Consider the following 24,660-nt stretch of genomic DNA (forward strand, 5'->3'; position numbering starts at 1 on the left):
TAGATGAGATCATAACGTTGAAGTTATCCAAAACAACTATGCAGAGGGAACAGAGTAGGATGAACATGTAGAAAATGTGCAGCATTCTTGGCAGTGTGTCTAGGCGCTTGCAGTTCTACCTGTTGCTGGCATTGGAAGAGCAGTGACGGGCAGCGAGAAGAGCCACTTGGCTTAAAACACTTTTGTGGAGAGGGTTATGAAGGTCAGGGGGACATGTGAGAAGAATGCTCAGAAAAGGAACAGAGAAGCAGATGAGAACAACATCCAGAGTTTTCTGTGCATTAACATTGTTAGGTATTTTGCACATTTCATAGAAACAAAAGGACATGAGACTGTTCAGCCAAAAAGCCCTAAATGGGTATTGTGAGCGCCAACAGCTCCCTGGGGTTTCAGGCTGAGGTCTTTCACACCTCGTCCTTGAAACTGGAAATGCAAGGAATTGGAAGTGGGGCCTCTGCACTGCACTATTTTGTCAAAGCATTAATTTTCCCTCCTACAACTGGTTTGTTGTTTTATGCAGAACATCATCAAGAAGGTGATTGGGCAGAAGTTTGTGTACAAGTTTGTGTCCTTTCCTGAGATTTTAAAGATGGATCCTCATTCTGTGGAAATCAGCAGGGAGAGCCTTTTGCTGCAGGACAGCGACTGCAAGATACCTCTTGAGAACAGAGAACAACACAAGCACAGCTTGTCGGTCCTGAAAAATGCAAGCCGTAATGAATATATCCATTCAGGGTTATATTCGTCTTTCACCATCAACTCGCTGCAAAACCAGCCAGAAACTCTCAAGCAGATCAAAACAGAAAAACAAGAGGAGAAACTGGAAGAGGCGTCATCTTTGGAAGAAGTCCGGACTGTTATCAGATTTGTGACAAACAAATCAGACAAGCAAGTCATGAGGCCCACGGTGTCATTACCATCAACTTCAGAGGCAGTAGCTGCCTCTGCTTTTTTAGCATCCTCCGTCTCTGCAAAAATATCCTCTTTAATGTTGCCCAGTGCAGCCAGCATCTCTTCAGCTTCACCATCTTCCTCCCGGTCCCCATCTCTGTCTCCTAACTCGCCCCTCTCCTCGGAACACCGAAGCCTCTTTTTGGAGTCCCATGGCCAGGATTCTGATTCTCTTGAGCCACTGAATCTCTCTTCAGGATCCAAGGCAAAGTCTCCTTCTCTTCCCCCAAAGGCTAAGAAACCCAAAGGTTTAGAGATCTCTGCGCCTCCAATGGTTCTTTCCAGCACAGACCTTGGCTCGATTGCCCTCAATAGCCCTGCACTCCCTTCAGGATCTCTCACTCCAGCTTTCTTCACTGCCCAGGTAAGGTCTGGACACATTGAATGACATTCTACAATTCAGTTCCTCTCCATCTTGATTCCCATATAAGCTGCTCCTCTTTGGTGGGGTGGAGGCTGTCTGGGGGCCTGGGTAATGGTTCCAGGGATTGTTTGTAGTGAATAGGAATTCACTATATCATGCACATACTGTGCCCTTTCAAAGAGTGTCTTGGAGGAAAGAAGACAGGAGTTGGTTTTTGATTGTTAGTTAAGTGTTTACAAGTTTTTCTAAAATTTAAAATACCCCCAAGTGCTGTGTGATCATATAAACAGTCGGGGTATTTACCAATAAAAATTAGCAATGCACTTATCACAAACCTCAGAAGTATAAACAGTAGCAAAAGCCAGTAGAACATATCTTTGTTAAATCTGTAAAGTCCAAAATACAATAAATGGAAGTTAGATTAAAAATTAGAGAATAATGTCTTCATTTGGATGACTCATGAATTTATTTATTTATTTATTCGATTTTTACCCTGCCCCTCTAGACAGTGTCTACTCAGGGCGGTTTACATCAGTTAAAACACGTTAAGATAACATATAAAATGCAATTATACAATTAGTTCTAAGCAACAGGTTTCCGAGATGGTAATACACAAAAGAAAAAAGAAAAAAAAGATATAGAAAAAGAAAATCACTTAATTGACGGGGGGGTTGGCCTGTTTAAATAACCAAGTTTTTAATTGGCTTTTGAAAACACTCAGCGAGGGTGCCAGCCGGATTTCAGCAGGGAGTGTGTTCCACAGACGAGGGGCGACTGCCGAGAAGGCCTGGTTTCTAGTTTTTTCCTTTCGGGTCTCTCTCAGCGTCAGGCCCCTCAGCTGTCCCTGCTGGCTATGTTGGGTGATTCGGGTAGATTTTCTGTTTGGAAGTGATGTTCTAGAGAGGGGCACAACTGCTGAAGGACTCTCCTTATGTTTAAAACTCTAAACTGGCCTTGGTAAACCAACCGTGTTGGACTACAACTTTCATAACCATTAACAGTGGTGAAAGTAAAAGTCTGAAATAGATTCTAGAGAACCACAGATCTGGAAAGCTGGAGTACACTGCAGCTGTCAGAGCGGTCCTGAAGACAATACACTGGGATATCCTTTAGCATCTATTCATTAAAAGTAGTTTCAGAGCAATCTTTTTGATTCCTAAATGTTGATTCAGTCTTCTCGGATCATATCCTAGCTATGTCTATGTAAGGATGCCTGACTGTTTTTTGCAGTACAGTACTGCATGCTGTACCCATTAGTGAAAAGGAAGCTTTTCATTAACTTGTAAATCAGATCCCATTAACTGCTTTGTAAGGAAGTACTTTTTCCATTTCAGAGAGTTTCAAAGTTCATGAAAGTTTGCTAACCAGTTCTCTCTGAGGTGGCCTTCTGAATAGTAATTGTATAAAACAGACTTGAGTTGCTTAGGTTATAATGAGAGATCATCTAAAGAAGCCACATCAGTTTAGTTGTGTAGATCAGTCTTGAGCAATCAACAACATCAGGCTTAAAGCTTGTTAGCCTAGTTGACTTGTTTGTATCCACATAGTCCAAATGTAATCCAAATGATACAACAAAATGAAACAAGAAAAAGAATAATAGTCTGCCACATCTAGAGGGCCATAGATGTGGAAGGCTAGAAGAAATAAACATTCATAATATAAAATAAATAAAAAATCACAATGCAAAGTCTGAAAATTTGCGGTTGCAACATGAAACAAAGGTCTTTGGAGAACAAAACATCCTGTTATGAAGAACAACCTTTTGGGTTCAGTGATACTTGTTCCCAGAATTGTGGCTATAGGATTGCAGCCTTATTCTTCTACCGAAGTTCCTCTAAAATTATGCTGACTGTTTCTCACTGGGTAACAGAATTCATTCTGGCATTGAGGATTAAGACCTATTTGGGTTTCTTGGAGCTGTTCCACAAATATAGATGTGATCAGTTCCTGCACCAGCAGCTCAATAGGACAGATGAAATCCTATTTCCGGTAATCTGCTAGTAACATACACTGATATTTCCTATTACACATGACTTTATATATTGTAGTGTCTAAGATAATATAAAGAAGTACAGTAATACGAAATATGCTTCTGTCTGAAAAACAGTTAAGCTTAATGTGTTCATCATAGGCAGATGTATAAACAGAGAGTATTCTATTTATAAGTTTATGGCAAACTATTATGTAACATGTTTAAAGAATAGATATCCATACAGGAGAGGAACGATTGGCATAACTGTTAAACTTCCTCATCTATATGTGCATTAGTGCTAGTAAACTCAATACAGTTAGCACTGTGGCCATTTAAAACCAAGGTGCCAAAACGTTGTTGAGAAGGACAATCTGTTGAAATCATTGGCTTGTGTCCAGTTGCTTGAATGCAGAGCAGAAGGGAAATAATGTCAACCTCCCTCCTACTGTGGCAGGTTCCCTGTCGCACGCCTGTTCTTGTACTGGTTGCAGGATTAGTTGTGTGGCTGGTTGTACTGTACAAAGGAGAGACTGCTGAAATGAGGAACCACAGACATGCTTCCACATTTAGGCAATGGGTATTGTTTGTTTTAGTTATAGGCTGGCTGTCCTCTGATACGGGGACCCAAAGAGGCTCACAATATTAAAAGAATAGAATTAAAAACACGTGGTGGCGCTGCGGGCTAAACTGCAGAAGCCTTTGTGAGCTGCAGGGTCAGAAGACCAGCAGTCATAAGATTGAATCCACACGACGGAGGGAGCTCCCGTCATTTTATCCCAGCTCCTTGCCAGCCTAGCAGTTCGAAAGCATGCAAATGCGAGTAGATAAATAGGTACCATCTTGGTGGGAAGGTAAAACGGCGCTCCCTAGTCACGCTGACCATGTGACAACGGAAACTGTCTTCAGACAAGCGCTGGCTCTACGGCTTGAAAACGGGATGAGCATTGCCTCCTAGAGTTGGACACGACTGGACTAAAAGTGTCAAGGGGAACCTTTACCTTTTTAAGTTAAACATTAACAAACTATTAAACTACACACTAATTAATTAATTAAGCCAGTATTTGCCAGTGTGTTTATTGCTGGATGGTTATGTTCAAACGTAATCTCAGCTAGGGTCATCAGCTTTTAAATTAAAGACCCACTGCAACCTGATGTCTAACAGCAATTAAATCTACAGCAGCGGATTGGTAGTAATGCGTTACCGCCATGCTGTGAAAACTTCAATTGCCAGTTCCTGCTGAAATGCTTCTGTGAAAGGCACTGTTCCCCTTGCCTGGCTAGTTGACAACCCTAACCTGTTTAATGCTGTTTAATATCTTCATGAGGCCGCTGGGTAGGGTCATCAGGGGATGTGGGGCATCGTGTCATCAGTATGCGGATGACACGCAGCTCTACATCTCCTTTTCACCAACTGCAGGTGATGCCGTCCTGTCCTTTAAGCGCTGCCTGGGGACTGTACGGAGTGGATGCAGAAGAATGGGCTGAGGCTGAACCCGGACAAGACGGAGGTCCTGAGGGGGGGGTGCCCCCACTGTTGTCGGCTTGGGTGACTCCCTCTCGTTTGGGGGGTGACCCTTGCCACAAAGAGTGGGGTTCGCAGTCTGGGGATCCATCTGGACCCGGCGCTCTCTATGGAGACTCGGGTGGCGTTGGTGGTCTGCACCACCTTTTTTCATCTCTGGCGGATAGCCCGGCTGCGACCCTATCTCGATGTGGGGGTGCTCACCACCTTGGTCCACGCGCTCATAATCTCAAGATTTAGACCACTGTAATGCGCTCTACGTGGGGCTACCTTTGAGGCTGACGCGGAAACTCCAAGTGGTGCAGAATGCAGGGACCAGACTCCTGAGTGGAGTGAGAAGATACCATCACATTTCTCCTATTCTGGCTGCGTTGCATTGGCTGCCCATTCGGTTCCGCGTTGACTTCAAAGTTTTGATGCTTACTTTTAAAGCCCTAAATGGATTAGGGCCTTGATACTTGGCGGAACGCTTACTCCCACCCAGTTCTACCCGTGTCACTCATGCAAGTCAGGAGGTGAGGTTGAGGAGCCTAACGCCGAGGGAGGTCCAGAAGGAAAAAACAAGAAACTGGGCCTTCTCAGTGGTGGCTCCTCGCCTCTGGAACAACTTACCTCCTGAGATTCGTGCGGCTCCCTCACTGGGTGTTTTCAAGAAACAACTGAAAACATGGATGTTTAGGCAGGCCTTCCCCCCTTCCAGTTACAGCGGTGCCTCGCTTAGCGATGTTAATCGGTGCAGCAAAAATCGCCGCTAACTGAAAACATCGCTAAGTGATTTCTAAAAGCCCATAGGAATGCATTGAAACCCCTTCAATGTGTTCCTATGGGCAAAAACTCACCTTTAAGTGAAAATCCTCCATACGCCAGCCATTTTCGCTGCCCGGTATGCGAGGAATCCATCCCAAAACACAGCAGGCAGCCATGTTTTTTTTCTGGTGGCCATTTTGGAACTGCCAGCTGTAGGAAAAAGATCGCTATGCGATAATCGGTAAGCGAAACAGCTTACCGATCATCGCAGAGCGATTTTTCGTATTTAAAACATCGCAATGCAATCACTTTTTCGATCGCAAATTCTTCGTCGCTAAGCGGTTTCGTCGTTAAACAGGGCACTCGTTAAGTGAGGCACCACTGTAATTCCTAATTATTCTTTCTTTCCTATTCTGTTATAATATACCCGGTTTCTTGCCATCTTTGGGAAGAAATTATTTTTTTATTTATGCAAATTATGTTATGTGCTATGCTATAGGTCTAATTGTTTTTATAGTGTGTGTTGTAAGCCGCCTAGAGTGGTCGCAATTGACCAGATAGGCGGGGTATGTATAAATAAATAAATAAATAAATAAATAAATAAATAAATAAATAAATAAATAAATAAATAAATAAATAAATAAATAAATAAATAAATAAATAAATAAATAAAACCTCTGTCAGAGCGGGACAGACTGTTAGCAGATTAATTACATTTTGTGTTTTGCTGGCACTGTGGCCTTTATCAAAAGAAATATGAAATGACATGTTTAGGTCAAGCTGTTTTCTTTAATCATAGGGTGGATTTGTAGTGTTCAGCATAAAAAAAAACGGTTGTCACCTTAAGGGTAGAATGAATGTGTTCATGACTGTCTCTCCCCTTTTGCCTTAAGCATCAGATGGCTTTACTTCAGGAACCTCCAGCACAAAATCCCAGTCAGCTAATACTATTGCGCCTTATGCTATCAGTCTGCTGATGGCAACAGGTTAATAAGGAGACTAGTATCAAAAAGCACACTTTGGGCTAATTTGTCTTGTGTTTGCTGTGTGTTTGCTGTGTGTTTCTAGGAAGGATTTGGTACAGGTCAGTTTTATTCTGCCTCTTCCCACGCCACATTCTTACAGCAGCTTTTCCAGCATAATTGAGCTTAATATTTAAGCTAATAATGTGAATATACCCTTTAGCGTAGCTTTCATATACAGTATTAAGATATTCAAGCCTGTTCCTGTGCATATTTATTCAGTGCCCTTGGCTGAATTTAACATGCCTTATTTCAGCTTGTGCATTGGATCACATAATTTTGCATAACTATATGAAGAAGCAGTCATCCTTAGTCTCAATTTAAAAAGAGGATTTCCACACACAGAACTCATCCCAGATAGATGTCCAAAAATGCAAAGGCAGTGTTTGGGAATGAATGACCTGTATGCTGAAAAGGACTTTAGGAAAAAAAATATCCAGGTATGTTTAAAAAGACAAACTGTGAGTCAGCAAATATTGGTCTCAACTCTTGGTGGCATCATGTAGAAGACAGATTTTGCTTAGAAGTGAAAAAAAATTGGCTCATATTGTCTGGGAGATTCTGGGGATCATAGTCTAAAATCCTAATTCTATGGCACATAGAAATATTAGCAGTAGTGGTGATGGTGGGTTTCTGTCACCCATTCCACATTAAAATGCATGTAATGAGAATTGCTTCCCCCCCCCGTGTTAAAAAAAAGTCCATAGAAACATGGTGACTCAAACGTAAAGTGAGATAAAACAAGATTGTGTCCTGTTTTCTGTGCACATTTAATGGACATGGTTTAACTGGGTCTATGTTGACTGGGGGGGCCCACATCAAATAAAGACCATATCAGGGTTTGTAACCACATGAAAGGGTGTGATTACACAGCATATAGCTCCCATTTTGGGCTGATTGTGATGTTGTCTGGTGGTAGCTATTCCTTAGTGATTACACAGCGTGTGAGGTATAGCTCTCCAGCCTGACCCTGATCTGTGCCAAAACTGGACCGTTTTGGTCCAGCAGTAGGGCTACTTCTTTCTGGAGCCAATGGGGAAGAAATTCCCTGATGAATGGAATGGTCACTTTAAGGGAGATTGCTCCTGGCAAAAATGCATGTAGATGTGTATCTTTCTCACAGTCTGATTGCACACAAATGTAACCTTGGGCCCAGACCTATTGCCTAAAAGAATGAAAATGAATTAAGTCTTAGATGCGTGCAGGGAGGTTGCAGGACTCTATTAAAGTTAAGCAAAAGGTAACATCCCATTTTCTGTAACCATGTCGGATACTAATACAATCAGCTCTTTAAAATGTCCAACACAATTATTTTGTGTTTATTAACTTTGTGCTTACTTAAATAAAATGTTTTTTTTGGGGGGGGGGGAAGACCGTTGTTGTTACATGAAGACGTTTAACACTGTGTATAAATATTATATAAAATTAGAATGACTTTCTGTGAGGAACATGAAAAGAATATCCTCACTAGTTAAAACACATCATAACTAGATCAGTGTTTTGGTTCTGTGTATCCTAAGTCTACTTCATTAAGTTTACAAAATGCTCTGGGCTGAAATAGTGAGATTCAGATTTAGAGCTGTGTAGAATGGCCAGAGCTTAGTTGTCAATGGTACCAAAAGCCATGGTAGAACAGCTAACGCTGAGCGGTGATCAACTTGCTGTACAATACTAAAAAAGGGAACATAAGTTATTTTTGGTACAAAAGCCTGAGAGTTTGCAGTTTTTTTTTTAAAATAAATAACCTGATAGTTGCTTTCTGGGCTGTTGGCTGCTTTCATAAGATAAATCTGAGCTTTATTCATGAGTCATACTGTTGAAAATAGTACATAGTGAGTACAGAAAATCTGTGGACACACAGTGGGGCAGACTTATGTTCTATGCTCAATTGTTTGAAAGTAAGGGCAGTGCAAAAAGAACGAGGCTGGGGTACTGCCTGTTTGTCAGTCAAGCTCCTCCTTCTCGTTCTGGAGACGTAAGTGAAGTCCCTTCCTGAAACTTTCCTCTTTGGAAGAGGCCAGGGAAGGAAACTGAGTGAGCCATAATCTTGAGGCTGCATTTCATTTGGCTTTGTTTTCTTTTCTCAGTAGATGCCTGGTAGCTTCTCAGGTGCTTGCTGAAACTCTTCATATCACCACTGATGAAAGAGTGGGAGGAGATCTTTCCCCCCTCAGCTAAATGGTGTGAGGTAGCCATGACAACCAGAAAGTAACCATAGCTTACTGGTGGAGCACAGGCTACTTAAGAAGGCTGGTGGGGACATTATAAACTCACGCCAAAGTTTGCTGACCATCATTCAAATGGATCCATGCAGCTATTGGACTTGAAATCTCATATGCTTATATGCAGCATGACAAGAGTCAACATCAGTGTCCATACATTTTACCTTATATGTATACAAAACCAAAGGGCCTACTCATTTTCAGATGGACACACTTTGGAAACTGTGATTCATCAGACACAAAAAACTGAAGTTACAGTATGACAGTGAAATTATTTCCCAATCAGGAAAAGTGGGCAGGGAGTTAATTGAGGATGGAATCATATCTTGAGGTGATGCAGCCAACCACAGTGGTGGACAACACTGTCATCAACAATGATGGACATCATTAAACATGTTAAAACATTTTTTTCAGGGTGGCACAGGGTGGTTGGTCAAGGTCTGGAGGGGATGTGGCCTCCCCATACAAACCTTTGGAAGCTGCCTGTTCTTCTAGTCTCTGAAAACCCTGCCACAAAAATATGTCCAGCAGCCAAAATCTGCTCTTCCAAATGCACAAATCTAACCATTTATTTGCTGTGGGGAAAAGGTGGGCAAACATTGTCATCTAGAAAATGAGACTGCAACTTCTGCTAGGGCTGAGCATTAGCTCTGCTGGCTATGACTAACAGAAGTCTTGGTCTAACAACATCTGGAGAACCACACTTTTCTTGTTCTTGATCTGGAGCCATAGCGTTGTTAAGTTTTATAGGAGTTGTCAGGCTTCTCCTTGCGCAGCAAAGTAATCTCTAGAATGCTGTTTCATTTTTCTCACATGAAGTTCTGGTAGCATGAAAGCTGCATTTCATAAACAGAAAGGTAACTTTGCAGGGGTGGTTTGTAGGCTAAGAAGGAGCGGGTGCTCTTGTCCATTTTGTGAGCCACCTGTACGTCTTTGAATCCAGCTCTGGCCCTTCCATCAAGGTCATGATTTGCTCACATTCCGTCTTCTGAGAAGATGTAACTGGAAGAGGGTTAAAATATAGAATTCAGCCCAGAGATGGCTGTAAGAAAGATGATATAAACAATTTTTTAAAATCAACTCTCCATGTGAAGTGATATGTGAAGGGGAGGGCTGCATACCATTCAACATCATAATGTGCATCAAGACATGACGAAGTGAATGAATGCTGGAACACATATTTGGTGCCTTTTGTCTTGCAGACCCCAAATGGATTGCTGTTGACCCCAAGTCCTCTGCTTTCCAGCATTCATTTCTGGAGCAGCCTCAGTCCTGTCGCTCCTTTGAGTCCTGCCAGGCTGCAAGGACCAAACACCTTGTTCCAGGTAGGTGGGACCAATGGTGACTGCATCCCACAGGTGGATCTTTTTGGCAGCTAACCAAAGCAACTCCTGGCATGTTCAGGGTAGCATTATCACTGCAAACCAGGAAACAGAATGCGTGGAATAAATAAAATAATACCTCCCACTTGTTCCTGGTGACCAAAAACTAAAAATAGTTGATGAGAGAAGCACGAATGTTGTCAGAAAGCAGAATTTGTATGCAGTGGCCTTTGGAGCTTCTCTGGAGGCAGCTGAAAGAGGAGGCAAGGAATTCTCATCACCATTTTGCCAGTAGCATTGGCACTGCTCAGTAGTCAGTTAATTAACGGATTTATTAATTGAATTATTGATAAATATGTATGAGAACAGTTAGTGATAATACACATGCCAGAGTATTTAATATGAAGTGTATTTTGCTTTGTAGTGTGTGGCAGAACTGCCTAACTGATACAGTAATTGAAGAATGTAGGGCAACAGTGGAGAAAATGTGGTTTGCAAACTACATGCAGCTCCAAAGGGCTTCCCTATGACCTGTCGCCTGCCATTCGACCCCAGGTCTTCTGTTCCAGGTTAGCCTATCTAGGAGCATGATTAGCCATTTTACCACACTTCCCCCTCATCCACAAACTTTGGGGCAAAGGGGATCCCCCGCCCAAAAAAGAAGTAAACTGTAGGGGCCGTGCTTAGCCATTGTAGATCAGAAAATGGGTGCTAGTGCTGCTGCTGGTGGTGGTATCAGGCCTTTCCAAAGAAAGCAGATAGAATTCTCAGATCTCTGGATGCGGCCAATCCTAATCAGTGAAAAAGGCTGCACAAGAATTGTGAAGATTGCTGAGATGTATCTGGAGGTGTCTTAAGCGGTTGTTTAGAGAAAAGCTTTAAACTAGAGACATGAAGAATTAGTGATTACACCAAGCCCCACAATCACATGGCCTAAAAGGTTGTGCTTTCTCTCAAATGTGTTGGGTATAAAAAAATTGCTGACACAGGAAAAACTGTGCTTATCAATAGCAGGAAGCATAGGAAGTACTGTGTCAGGGAAGCACCTGGAAAAAACAGAGAGGACGTAACTGCAGAATTACCATGTTATTGAGCAGTGGGGGCTCGTGGGCAGGAAGGAGGGGGTGGCACCAAACTCATCCACTGTCAAGCATATTGCATCCATATGTTTCCATACTTTTAATTACAGTACTCTTATGTATCATCAAGTCCCCTTTAATTTAATGGTGACCCTATTAATGAGTGACTTCCAAAATCTCCTGTCCTTAACAGCCCTCCACAGCTCTTGCAGACTCAAGCTGTAGACTCCTTTATGGCGTCAATCCATCTCATATTTGGTCTCCATCTTTTCCTGCTGCATTCAATTTTTCCTAGCTTTTTTGTTTTTTCCAGTGAGTTTTACCTTTTCACAATGTGCCCAAAGTACAACACCCTCAGTTTCATAATTGTTGCTTCTAGAGAATATTCAGAGTTGACTTGATCTAGGACCCACTTGTCTTTCTGGCAATCCAGAAGGTTATTTTCCAGTTAACACAGTTTTTTAAAAATGCAAGCACATGTACCAGCACTACTATAGCATGTTGTCAACAATTAGGCAGGTTTTGGTATGCTGTCTTGTATTGCCTTTTGTCAAAGGAGTTGTGCTGTCAAGCTGATTTTTTTTACCTCTCTGATGCTCACAACCAGGTCATGGAGTCAAGTTCTTACTTTAAGAACTGGTGGCTTTAAATTTTTTTTTCATTTCACTCTTCCTGTGGTGTGCTACATTCCTTCCTTTTCTCTAAAAAACGACCCCAAAGTGTATAGTTATCGTCCCAAACTGCCATGTACCACAAGGCACTCCCTTGAAATACCATAGTTCTAAGTCGTTTGCTGTACTGTCTAATGTTTCTTTTTGCTGAATGTGACCACAGTCACCAATTATAGAAGATGAAAAGACAGTGCTTTAAGAGAGAGAGAAAAGGAAAGAGTTAAGTAGAAGGTGTTGAAAGGGAAAGAATGTGACAATTTCTCCAGATGACAGTGCACATTGCACAGAGGGAGACAAGATTCGAACTTACAGCCATCTAAGGTAAAGGTAAAGGTTCCCCTTGACATTTTTAGTCCGGTTGTGTCTGACTCTAGGGGGCGGTGCTCATCCCGTTTTCAAGCCGTAGAGCCAGCGCTTGTCCGAAGACAGTTTCCATTGCCACGTGGCCAGCATGACTAGGGAACACCGTTTTACCTTCCCACCAAGGTGGTACCTATTTATCTACTTGCATTTGCATGCTTTTGAACTGCTAGGTTGGCGAGGAGCTGGGACAAAGCGACGGGAGCTCACTCCATCGCGTGGATTTGATCTTACGATTGCTTGGTCTTCTGACCCTGCAGCACAGGCTTCTGCGGTTTAGCCTGCAGCGCCACCATGTCATACAGCCATCTGTCACAGTCATTATGAAGATGTGCTTTGCAGGCAGTTTTAGCTTTGTATAGATAGTTTTGTGTAGCTGGCTGGATAGCTCAGTGGTTTAGTTATCTGGCTGCACAGCTAGAGGTTGGGAGTTCAATTCCCCACTGTGCCTCATGTGTGTAGAGTCAGCCTGCATGGGTTTGGGCAAGCTGCACAGTCCCAGGGCACCCCAGAAGAAGAGAATGGTAAACCACTTTTGTGTCTTCTCTACCTGACAAAACCTTGAAAGGTTTTCCGTACGTCAGAATAGATTTAACAGCACATGATTATTATTACAGATAGTTGTGGTCCGAAAGCAAGCCTGACTATATCCACAAAACCACACACATAACAAAGAAAGAAAGCTAAGAAGCAAATAATGTACTGTATGTTCATTCCAGATTAGCATGCAAGAAGCCAACCGCTGTCCACCCAGAACTGTGGATGGACACTCACTTGTACACACAGCTTCCACTGCTAGGTTCTTTGAAATACAAGATATCCACACTTGCATTGTGAAGTATAGAAACCCTTCTTTCTTAAGACATGACTTTTCTTTGCAGTAATCCTAAGGCTCTCTTTCACCTTACTTAACTTCTTTTATTTTTAGCATTTCATAATTTTGCACTTGATTGGAGACATCAAATTAAGATCAAATAGGAGCATCAATGGCTTGCCTTGCCATGAGAACCAAACATATCCAACAACCACGAGTGGTAACTGGAAGTGAAAAGGGGAATCCAGAGCCTTCACATCAGGGGGGTTTGTTTGACTAATGTGTGGTTCAGAGAAAGGCCAAGATGACAAACCTATTTGCACAGGAAAAGTGTTCTTCCTGCGAATCAAACCAGAAGTAGCAACTATGGCTGAATATAAATCTTATCCAACTTACCAAATATTTTCCTGCAAAGGACAGCCCTCTTAAGATTGTCAGCTGTCTTCAGTTCTTATGGGTGAATCCTTTCTTGATCAAGGGTCCTTTGAGGGCAAAGGAGTCTTTTGTGTTTTAAAAACCTAATTGGTAGCTAGGCACATACATAGATAGGCTAAGCATATTAAGCCCAACCTTAATTTTCCCGACAAAGGTTACGAAGCAAATTACTTCTGCTCATAGGAGTCTGGTATTTTTCTTCCCACCCACCCCCCACCCCCACATATATTTTGACAAAATAAGGTATTTTCAAAGCACAGAATGAGCTTTTGCCTTCTTTCAAAAGCATAAATCCACTTTTCTTTTTCTCCTGCTTTGGAGGCCCATTTATAAAGCGGAAGCTAATAAGTGTGCTTTTTGGTTTGCAGTGAAATACACAAATCCCTTTCCCCTTTGACGGAAATTTTTTTTTACTGTGAAGCCGGGGAATAAACATGACTCTGTGTGTCTGCACCATTATTACAGTGGTGTTTGCTTTGGAAGGTCAAATAGACAGCATGGCAGCACCTCCTTCTGTTTGTGTTTGCATCTAGAAGTGGGATGGGTGGGGTTTGTTACTGAAAGGAGGTTCCTGTAGTGAAGTCATGTCAAAAACCCCAGGGAGGTGAGCGAGGATTCAGCTGTGCAGATCAGAGTCATACATCCTCTAGGTCCTTTGATATTAAAATTAGGTCCTAGTACTGCATTTTATAGGTGATGGAAAGAGGTGAAGGTGGCAGCTATCATACTTATTTTGACCCTGGGGGGGGAAAGATATATTGGCAAAGCATCCAGGTGTGTCAGGTAGAACTAAGTGGTATATTATTCTCACCTACTAATCGGTTAGGTGAATGGCAATCTTCCTTCCTTCCTTCCTTCCTTCCTTCCTTCCTTCCTTCCTTCCTTCCTTCCTTCCTTCCTTCCTTCCGGGACCCAAGCCAGCTCATAGCAATTAAAATCATACAATAATAACATGTTAAACATGGGTATAGTTTAAAGAGAATATTTAAAATATTTTAAAAAAACATTTAAATTTGATTCTAAATAATTAGAAATTGAAATAAAAAAAATGCTGATCAGGGTTTGAAAGCAAATGATGCTGACATCTTTCTGTGGGCAAGGGAGTCACCTCTGCAGCCTGTGGCACAATTTCTCCCATTTAATAAATTTGCATAGGGGATGAGAAGTGTTTCTGAGCAAGACAGAGGGGCTTATAATGGACCGTCTTTCACACTTAGAAATATACCACTATAGTTGCTCTTTCAGTTTATGATTTTCATGGGGGAATAAACTTTGTCTAGTGATCTCATCCATATGCTGCATCTTGCTTTGGTTGGAACCAAAAGGCTGTGCTAGGCTTCGATTCTCATCTTCTACCATATCTTTGTTGCAGCTTTATGGGTCGGAGAGTCTAAAGCTGTAAGTTTTTCATGAGTTAATCTGGCGTAATTAATTCCTGGCTAAACTGAAATTTCAATTTAGCTTTCCATTACACAGCATGCAATTCTTGACCCAACAAACGACACAGAAATAGGCCTTGCTAGAGGCATTCTAAGTAAGCTATACTGGATAAAAACCCCATTATCACCTGGAACCATACATGCAACAATCCTTCCTAGGTTGGGTCTTAATATACCCCACCTGGCATAGGCAGCCTATGGTCCAAATGGGAGAGGTTCCTAAAATCCTGAAATTCTGGAGCAAGCCCACCTTACCTGGATTACACACTGTGTTTGCTCTCATGAGATGGCCAAATCAAAGGGTGTCTGCTATCTGGTTGTAAGGAATTGATTTAAGGCACTTCCTCTCCTTCCTAATCTAATAGGGGAGAGGTGCTGTTAGAAGAGGACCAGACTGTCATGGAAAAGCTCTGGTGGGTCAAGTCAGCTAGGTCAGCATTCTGTTTCCAGCAGTGGCCAAAGCATATTCTTTTGTGGGGAAGTGCCTAAGTAGTGTACTAAGGTGGTGGCAGCAGTGCATACAGTTTAGAGGTGTGCTTTTTGTGACCATGGAGGTTGACAGAACAAGGAGGAGCAAGGGTACTTCCTGTTCAGAATGCTTTCTCATTTTGCTAGTAATTCTCCAAAACCAAATACAGTCGTGCCCCGCTTTACGATTACGCTGTTTAATGACGGATCCGCTTGACGGTGAGGTTTTTGCGATTGCTTTTGTGATTGCAAAACAATGGTTTGAATGGGGTTTTTCTGCTTAGCAATGATCGGTTCCCTGCTTCGGGAACCGATTTTTGCTTTACGACGATCAAAAACAGCTGATTGTCGGGTTTCAAAATGACCACCAGCTGAAGAAAATGGCCCCCCGCTGTGCTTAGGGACGGATTCCTCGCTACACAGGCATGGAAAATGGCCGCCCCTATGGAGGATCTTCGCTGGATGGTGAGTTTTCAGCCCATTGGAACGCATTAACCAGGTTTTAATGCGTTTCAATGGGCTTTATTTCGTTTGAAAATGTTTTCGCTCTACAGCGATTTCGCTGGAACAAATTAACATTGTCAAGCGAGGCACCACTGTATGACTGCAGCAGTCATGAGATGGTTCTTTAAAAAAAAGGAATAATAATAATAAGGCAGCTTGAAGACTGGGTGTGGTTCCTATCTTGAAGTCTAGCATAATTATCTAAGGTAACTGGATTTAGATAGCAGTATTGTAAATGAAGTGAAATCCTGATTCGCCCAGAAGGGGTGGTGGAGGAGAAAGGATTCTGACGAATTTTCTTTCTTTTTCCAAACTGCCACTCTTGGCTTTCCAAAAATGGAAGCCATCCTCCTACTTAAAAGCTACAGTGAAAGGGGGAGGGTGTTTGGAAAGTGACAGGATGGTGCCAAGTAATACAACCTCCTGCTTGCTTGACCTCCCCCAAGAAACTCTTTGTTCTCTGACAGAGTACAAGTACTATTAGTGAAAATTAGACATTCTGGCATGCAAACAAAAAGAGTTAGACTGGTGGAACTGGCTCTCTAAATTGGTGTACAGGTAAAGCCACTTCTGTTTCCCAGTGTTTGAAGAGGAGGCAGTCCTACAGCAGCCACAACTTACTTTTCTGACTTAGGTTAATTGGCAGAGCCTCTTGTGCAGTGTAATTAACTCACTCTGGACTGGGAACTTGCACTATAATTATGGCAATGAAAGACTTGTTCCAGGCTGCACTTTACCCCGCAATAAAGGCTAAACAATAGCAAGGAAACAAACTGGATTTTACTGACATCTTAAACAGCCAGCTGAGGGATATCTGTGCGCAGCCAGAATTTGTTTTGTTATTGAGTTGCCTGTCTCTTGCCTTACAGTTGTATAAAATGACTCGAGGGAAGATGTTAGGCAGGGTACAAGCAGAACAAAGCCCATTCAGAAGAACCAGAATAGCTAGACCTCAGACAAGACAGGGCAGTTCAAGAAATAAAGACTCACAGTGTTGATGCAATAATTTGGTAGGCAAACGAGGATAATGTAAGTATGTTTAGTTGCACAAATTGTCTCTTGCTCCGCATTTGGAGAATTAACTTGCTATAGTAAATCTCTGCCCCTGTTTTTGCCTATTAAAAATATTTTGAGGATAGCTTTTAAAAACTTATAATGAGTTGTGAGAAGTGTTATATCTTCAGATTCTAACTTGCTTGTAGCACACCATGCCTATTAAAACTGAGGAAGTGGACATGTCCACAAAAGCTCGTATTAAAATATCGCAGTTAAGTCTTTAAGGTGCCACAAAATTTTTATCTTCTTTATTTTTTCTTTTTCTTTTATCTTTGCCCAATACATTAAAATTCAGTCACCATATAGCACCTAATCCGAGGTTTCATGTGCATAGTTGGCTGGTTGTGGTTAACACATTATTGGATGGTTACACTTTTCTGGAACTGTTAATATTTTACTGGATCATCATGTTTTCCCTGTTTATTTTTTAAAATAATAACCTCTTCGCTCTTAAAGTAATAAATGCCAATATGTTATAGAGAAAATTAAATGGGAACAGGATGTGGGAAAACCCTTCACAACACCTAATGGTTTGGGAAGCTCACCCTGTTACAAGAACAAGAAGTGTTATAAATGTACAAGAATGTCCTTGGTTTTTTTATTGGTGAAATGCTACTTGCTTGAATTGCACTTACTTATTGTTGTGCACTGGATTTATAGCTGAGTTTTCTACCAAAAATACGGGTAGAACTATAGAAAATCTTATTGTTAAAACATACTGTAATTAAACAAATTGTAATGTTAAAAAAGCTGGTTAAATACACATCAGTGAGTACAGCACCTCCTATCTCTGTAGCCAGTCTATTGCCGAAATGCCACTTGAATCAGAAGGTCTTTGCCTGCCAGCAGAAAGAGAACAGGGATGGGGCAACCTAGCCAGGAAGCAGCCAGCCACTCAGAAGGGACACTCTTGTGTCTCCACTGTACATGCCTCTGAAGATTGGGGTGGGGTGGGGAGACTCTGAAAAAATGCAGTCTTTCACACAGTCAGTTGTGATGCAAATTGTTTCTATGTAGAATTCATACTAAAACATAAAAGGAAGTGAAATACAAGAACAAGGAACATAGCTTCTTAATTTCTGGTAAAATGAAAGTTCACGAAGGACTGAAATATCATTTTAGAAGTGGCTACCATGGTTAGGAAAAACCAAATAGGAGATAATTCCACATGGATTTTTCTACTTGTGCTATCTGGATACAGATGCATTGATCTTATATACCTTGCCGTTATTGGTGTGTACGTATTTCGATATGTCATACCACCTATTGTGCCTATACAGTGGTGCCTCGCACAGCGAGGTTAATCCATTCCGGATTAACCCTCGCTGTGTGAAACATCGCTGAGCGGGACGGGAAAGCCCATTGGAACGCATTAAACATCGTTTAATGCGTTCCAAATCGGCTGAAAACTCACCGTTCAGCGATGCTTCTGGGGTCCGGCAGCCATTTTCGCGCCCTCCCCTCGCTGAACGAGGGTACGAAAATGGCTGCGATCAGCTGTTCCGCGGCTTCAAAATGGCCGCCGGAACAGCCGAAAGGGCCGGGCGCAGCATTTTCGCGCCCTTGGTAAGCAAGGGAAGAGCGCGAAAATGCTGCGCGCAGCCATTTCGGCTGTTCCGGCAGCGTTTTTGCGCCCTCCCCTTGCTTACCAAGGGCGCGAAAATGCTGCACCCGGCCCTTTCGGCTGTTCCGGCGGCCATTTTGAAGGTCGGTCAGTAGCGATCGCAAAAGTGTCCTCGTAGAGCGAATTCATCGCTCTACGAGGCATTCGTTGTGCAAGGCACCACTGTATACTGTCATTTGGTGTAGTACATTTATATCCTGCCATCATGCAACACAAAGTAGTTTGTGTAGTTTCCAAGTATATTTTCATCGTGACATTAACAAGAATGAAACATCTTTTGCTTCAACAAGGTGTCCAAGAGCCTTGATTGTTGACACCATAAACTTAAGAGCTGTGCATCTCACACAAAGAGAGTCAGAGATGATGAAATGACAGATAATGCAGTACTGCTTCATATTTCAGGTGAAGAGATTGTATTTTTGCATAGCCATTTGTGTGAAAAATTCCCCAAGTGTACTGAACTGGCACAGAAGCTATAAAGGTTTGCTGATTTCTACTTAAAATGGGATTTGAGAGGCAGTCATCCATAGCCTTTCCTATCACTTCTTGTCTTATACAAAACATCTGTATTAACAGGCAATATTTGGTCTGTTATCTTGTTTACACTAAGCCCTTTGCATTTAATTTTGAAGAACTTTGAGATCTTATTGTAATTTCAGCTCTTCCTTGACCTTGCAATTTAGTGTTACCTACGATGCCTTGATGTCTGTCAAAAATGCAGCTATGTTAATTTATATTTTGAAATTTAGAAGCAAATGGGATATTTCTCCATAGCATTATTCATTGCTTTCAGTGAATTTACTTAGGATTATTATACTGACAAGGGTACTTTCCTTTCCTTGTAAATTCCCAGTATTATAATTTCTAGTTAGAAAACATATTTGTGCAAAGATAAGTGAACTTTCTGTATCTAACTGATACAGACCTGATTCGGATGCCAAGATTGAATGAGCCGTAAGTTCATGGGTTTCTCCCACCCATCCCATACATACATAAAGGGGAGGGTGAAAGCTTTTTAACAGTTTCCCCTCCCATAGCTTATAGTTTTGTATAAATTTAGCAAACAGCAGATATGCAGGATACCAAACCACACTATCAAGCACAAACAAACTTCTCCTGGAGGCATCCTTTCTCCAAATGCAAAAATGGAAGCATTTATTCTCAACTTTTTGCAAGTGGAAAAGCAGTTGAACTTGTGGTTCATTGCAGCAACCCGACCAGCTTATACCAGTGGTTCCTAACCTTTCTTGAGTGATAACCTCCCTTTATAATAGCCAAGTAACCGGTGACCCCAGTGCCATATTTGCGTAAATAGGCTGTCATCGTTCCGTTCTCTGACATGGCAGCACCATCGGTGTTTGTGCTGCTTGCTGCCGTACAGCTCCTGTTGTTGACTCTGTCGCCACCACTTCAAAACTGGGAAGGGAACAGGCTGGGTGTGGTCAAAGATATGCAGAAGGAGGTGGCAAAGGACTTCAGGGATGGGCCAGTGGGTGGAAGGACATTGTTAAGTACAGTTAACTTTGATTTGATACAGTACCTGACTTAACAGGCCTTAGTTTGCAACTGATTAGCAAACTAAAATTAGACACTGTGACTTTAGGTGGAATCACAGTAACTATGGTTTGGCATAATGCCTCTATTGACAAACCAGCATTATAGCCATAGCGTTGCCTCCAAAGCTTGCAGCTGTACAGAGATAGCAATAAACGTGAATGCTAAGAAGAGGAAGCAAAAACAAACAACTGTCAATCGTGGTTCAACAGTTGCAATATTTTGGAAGATGGAACCATGGTTTGACAGGATGCTTGAAATAAACCCTAAATTACATGTCAGAGATTTAAAAAAGCTTTTTCTCTTTGTTCCTCTTGCAGTTCCCAACTCTGCTAAATGGTCACATCCCAATGCAAATTCCCAACTTGGATGGGACCTCATCACCAGTTCTCCTTTCTCCAAATGCTCATAAATCCTGATGTCTCAGCTAATTAAGGACTCGCTAACAAACTGGATTTAACACAGCCATTCTCATGGGTTTCACTTTTCTGATGATTGCAGGAGGACATGATGAAACCCTCTTATTATGGTTTGCACTTTTCATTACATGGAGGATCTACTTGTATGATGTTTATTTAGCATTTTTAAACAGTGTTTTTTGTATAAGAAATCTGTTGTGCATTAAAATGAATTATAATTTTTATAGCCTTGCTCTCCAAGTGTTGAACACTGTTACTGAAGTATCTTTCTTAATAGATTTCAAAACAGTATCTAAAGGATGTGAAACGTTTAAATCTTATATTTCTGCATATTATGCCTCATGCTTGTGTAAACTATAACCGGCTGTGCCTTCTTTTGCATAATGTTATATAAATGATTTATATATTTCCAGTATTAAGATAAAGGCTGAAAAGGAAACAATTACTGAACAATCCCCCTTTTCTAGTATTTCAGTATTGCCTTTTGCGGTAGGCCAAACAGTGCTGTGTATTCATGTAATTTTGTGCTTTCCATTTATATAAAGATTCTTTCTATTTCCTTGCTAAACTGAGGCCGTAGTAAATGTTCTGGCCAGTAAGTGTGTTTAATAGGACACTATTTAGATGTAGGTGCTTGAACTCTTTTCTGAGGTAAGAGGAACGTGGTCTTAAAATATTTGCGACTTATCTTATGGGCATTGAAGGATGTAACCTTGCTCAGTACCATTTATTTTCATATAGCTGTGAAGTAGGCATCAAACTGATCCTTGTTTTCTTGACTCTGTTCAAGGTGTTATTTTCACATATTGTATTCGCGAAGGCTTTCACGGCCGGGATCTAATGGTTGTTGTGGGTTTTTCGGGCTTCTTGGCCGTGTTCTGAGAGTGGTTCTTCCTAACGTTTCACCAGTCTCTGTGGCTGGCATCTTCAGAGGAAGATGCCAGCCACAGAGACTGGCGAAACGTTAGGAAGAACCACTCTCAGAACACGGCCAAGAAGCCCGAAAAACCCACAACAACCATTTTCACATATTGTTTGATCAAGAATCAAAAGTAAATGGTTCTAGTTTTGCAAAGCCAAAAAGGCTCTTTTAAGAAAAGATAAGCAATGTTGAGTGTTTTTAAGAAGTGTTTAGAGCTATTTCAATTAAAACTGATATTATTTTAATATGATAAGAACCTGTCAAGAGCCAGAAATCAAATACACACTTTGATACCTAGAAAAATGCTTTCAGCCTCCCCCCCCCCCCCGTACTAACCTGATACTGAACCACAATGATTTAAAAATGGCAGGACTCTTGGTTTCTTTCACAGATTAGAACTCTGAAAGCAGAAGCACAGGGTTTGTCACATTCTAGCATACCACGATTGATTTCTTGAAGATAAAAATACAACACAAAAGCAGAATTAAATGTAGATGGTATTTTAAATGTAAAACCATTGTGTCCATCAGCTGTAACCTGGAAGGTGTTCAATGCATACATATTTAATAAACATGTTCTTTCACATATTTGCAAATATGTTTAAATATTCCAGTTGAATGGAGCACCGCAGCTGATATCACCTTTCCAAAGTTCCTTTGGGAATTCATATGAATTATACTGTTGTTCTGCACACAGCCTCATTTTGGTCAATCAGTCTAGTTTGAAAAGTACAGTACTTCATTTCAATGATGCAGAAAGATCTAGATACTGTGGTACTCTAGACTGAAGCTTTGAATAAAAATTAGATGCCTCTGGTTTTCCCCATTGTGAAACAGAAAGCTGTTTTTAGAAAAGAAAGAAAAATTAAACACCAATGTGCTACAATTGATTCTCGCTGTGTTTCACATGCTGAAGACCCTGCCAACAATTCCTTCAACAGTTTGTGGTATTTAAAGAGCACTGATTCTCCCTTGCCCTAGTTTTCACAGTTTTACAGCATTATGTTCACCATTCTCTCCTCTCAGGTTTGTAAGACTTCAGATTCTTTGTGTGGAAAAGATACTAATTGCTAAACATATTCTTTCCTTTATACATTGGCAGCTTTTTGGGTCTCCATAACTGTATCTGTATTTTATACAGTGAACCAATGAGTGCCTTAGAATGCTTCCCTTCCTTCTGGATGTATTTCACATTGCATCCCCAAATTTAATTCCAGTATTGTGATTCCTTCTTTAACCAGGAACCAAAACAGCTGGACGACAGAAGATTGTTAACGTAATAATCTTGCTACTATGTGTTTCAACCTGGGAAGTTGATGGACATTGATGTAAAAAAAAAAAAACCCTTTACTATAAGATTAAGAACAAACATAAAAGCTGTGGCCTAAAGTTTGATTTCAAACTTGCAGAGAAAGTAGTATTGTTGTGCTGGAACACACCTTTGCAGAAGCAGTAGCCCAAGTAGCTCTTCAAACATGCATTTCCACCCTTGGAAGTATTCTGTAAAAGTATGTTTGCTCCTACAACAGACTCTGCACTGTTGCAATGACACTGCTGGATACAGGTGCACATTTTACTGTCTGGTTCTATAAAACAAGAACTTGGCAACTTTAACATGAAAAATATACTAGAGGGGATAAGGAAAAATAATTCCTTCGTTAATCATCATTGTCATAATGTGCCATCAAGTCAATTCTGACTTATGGGGAACCTCTTCTGAGTTTTCCAGGTGGAAAATTCTCATAAGTGATGTAAGATGCCCTTCTTCAGGTGGCGTCCTGGAAGCAAGGCTGCACAGGCTGGCTGTATTAATAGGAGGCACAGTGAGGAGTCAAACTCCCAAATTCTCACTCAACATTGAGATATTTAAAGCACTGAGCTATCCAGCCAGATAACTGCTTAGAAAAAGAAATTTAAAACAAGATCCAAACTATTCTATATCAAAGAGAATTGCATACTCAATAGTTTGCAAATGCTAATGGACACTATGAAATATTCTTATACAGTGGTGCCCTGCATGATGACGATAATCCGTTCCGGGAAAATCGTTGTTAAGCGAAATTGTCATTATGTGAAAAACAATTCCCCATTGGAATGCATTGAAACCCATTTAATGTGTTCCAATGGGGAAATTACCTCGTCGTCCAGCAAAGATCGCCCATAGGGGAAGCCATTTTCCGAGTGCTGATTAGCTGTTAAAATGGCTGCCCTGCAAAGCATGGGTCCGGAAAACACAGGGCAGCCATTTTATGAACCCGACGATCAGCTGTAAAGATCGTCGTCTTGCGAATAAACGGTCCGCGAAGCACGGACCTAATCGACGTCCAGCAGAATTCCCCCATAGAAATGACTATTTTGTGAATCGCTATAGCAATCGCAAAAAGTCACCGTCCTGTAGATTCGTCATACAGTGGAGTCATCGTCTAGCGAGGTACCACTATATATATAAAAATCAGATGATAGAAGGTGAAACATACTAGAAGATTGTACATGTAACAGTTTGTACTATGTTTTATACTGTACATAGTTTGGGGAAGGCAACATATAAATGTTACACAAAAAAATCAGTCCTCAGTTCATATATTTATAGATCACACATATTCTGTGTTTGTAGCAAAGTCTAGCAAAAAGGAATCAAGATGAATTAAATCATTTTGGTGTGTTTTAATTATACACCAGTGATATGCAATTAAAATGTGGTTGTTAAGATTTTCATCAAATTAGTTAACATCAGAGAGAGCCTTTTGATTTGTTTACATAGGACCAAGGATGCCACTTTATTTTACAAACAATAGAGATCCTCTATAACTAACTAGATCTATGGGCAGACATCCTGTTGAACAAGTTATGCAAGTGGTATAACCTCTGGAGGTAGATGGCAACAAGTTAAGAAATCTCTATAGGCATTATCCGTTGCATACCAAGTACAGCGGTACCTTGCAAGACGATTACCCCGCAAAATGACGAATCCTCTTCAGGTGAGGTTTTGCGATCGCCATTGCGCTTCGGAAAACAGTGTTTCCTATGGGCGTTTTCCACTGGACGATGTTTCGATCAATGCTTTGCAAGATAGGTTTTTTTTTGGGGGGGGGAATGCTTTGCAAGACGACAATTTTTACAGCTGATTGGTGGCTCTGCAAAATGGCTTCCCTATGGGTGATCTTTGCAAAACGGGTGTTTTCGGGACTGATGCT

At 41.3% G+C, this 24,660-nt stretch overlaps 1 protein-coding gene across 2 annotated transcripts in view; it reads left to right on the forward strand.

Annotated features, from left to right (window-relative positions):
- Window positions 1-20,772, forward strand: part of ELK3 (ETS transcription factor ELK3) — a 52,851-nt gene extending 32,079 nt beyond the window's left edge. For both annotated transcript variants that reach the window (XM_020815512.3, XM_073000256.2), the window contains 3 exons: window positions 521-1,315; window positions 10,003-10,125; window positions 20,447-20,772. In XM_020815512.3, the coding sequence (XP_020671171.2) occupies window positions 521-1,315; window positions 10,003-10,125; window positions 20,447-20,545 (1,017 nt within the window). In that variant the 3' untranslated portion in view covers window positions 20,546-20,772. The remainder of the gene's footprint in view (window positions 1-520; window positions 1,316-10,002; window positions 10,126-20,446) is intronic.
- Window positions 20,773-24,660: the final 3,888 nt, after the last annotated feature.

Source organism: Pogona vitticeps, chromosome 5 (assembly GCF_051106095.1).
Source record: "Pogona vitticeps strain Pit_001003342236 chromosome 5, PviZW2.1, whole genome shotgun sequence".
Lineage (NCBI taxonomy): Eukaryota > Metazoa > Chordata > Lepidosauria > Squamata > Agamidae > Pogona > Pogona vitticeps.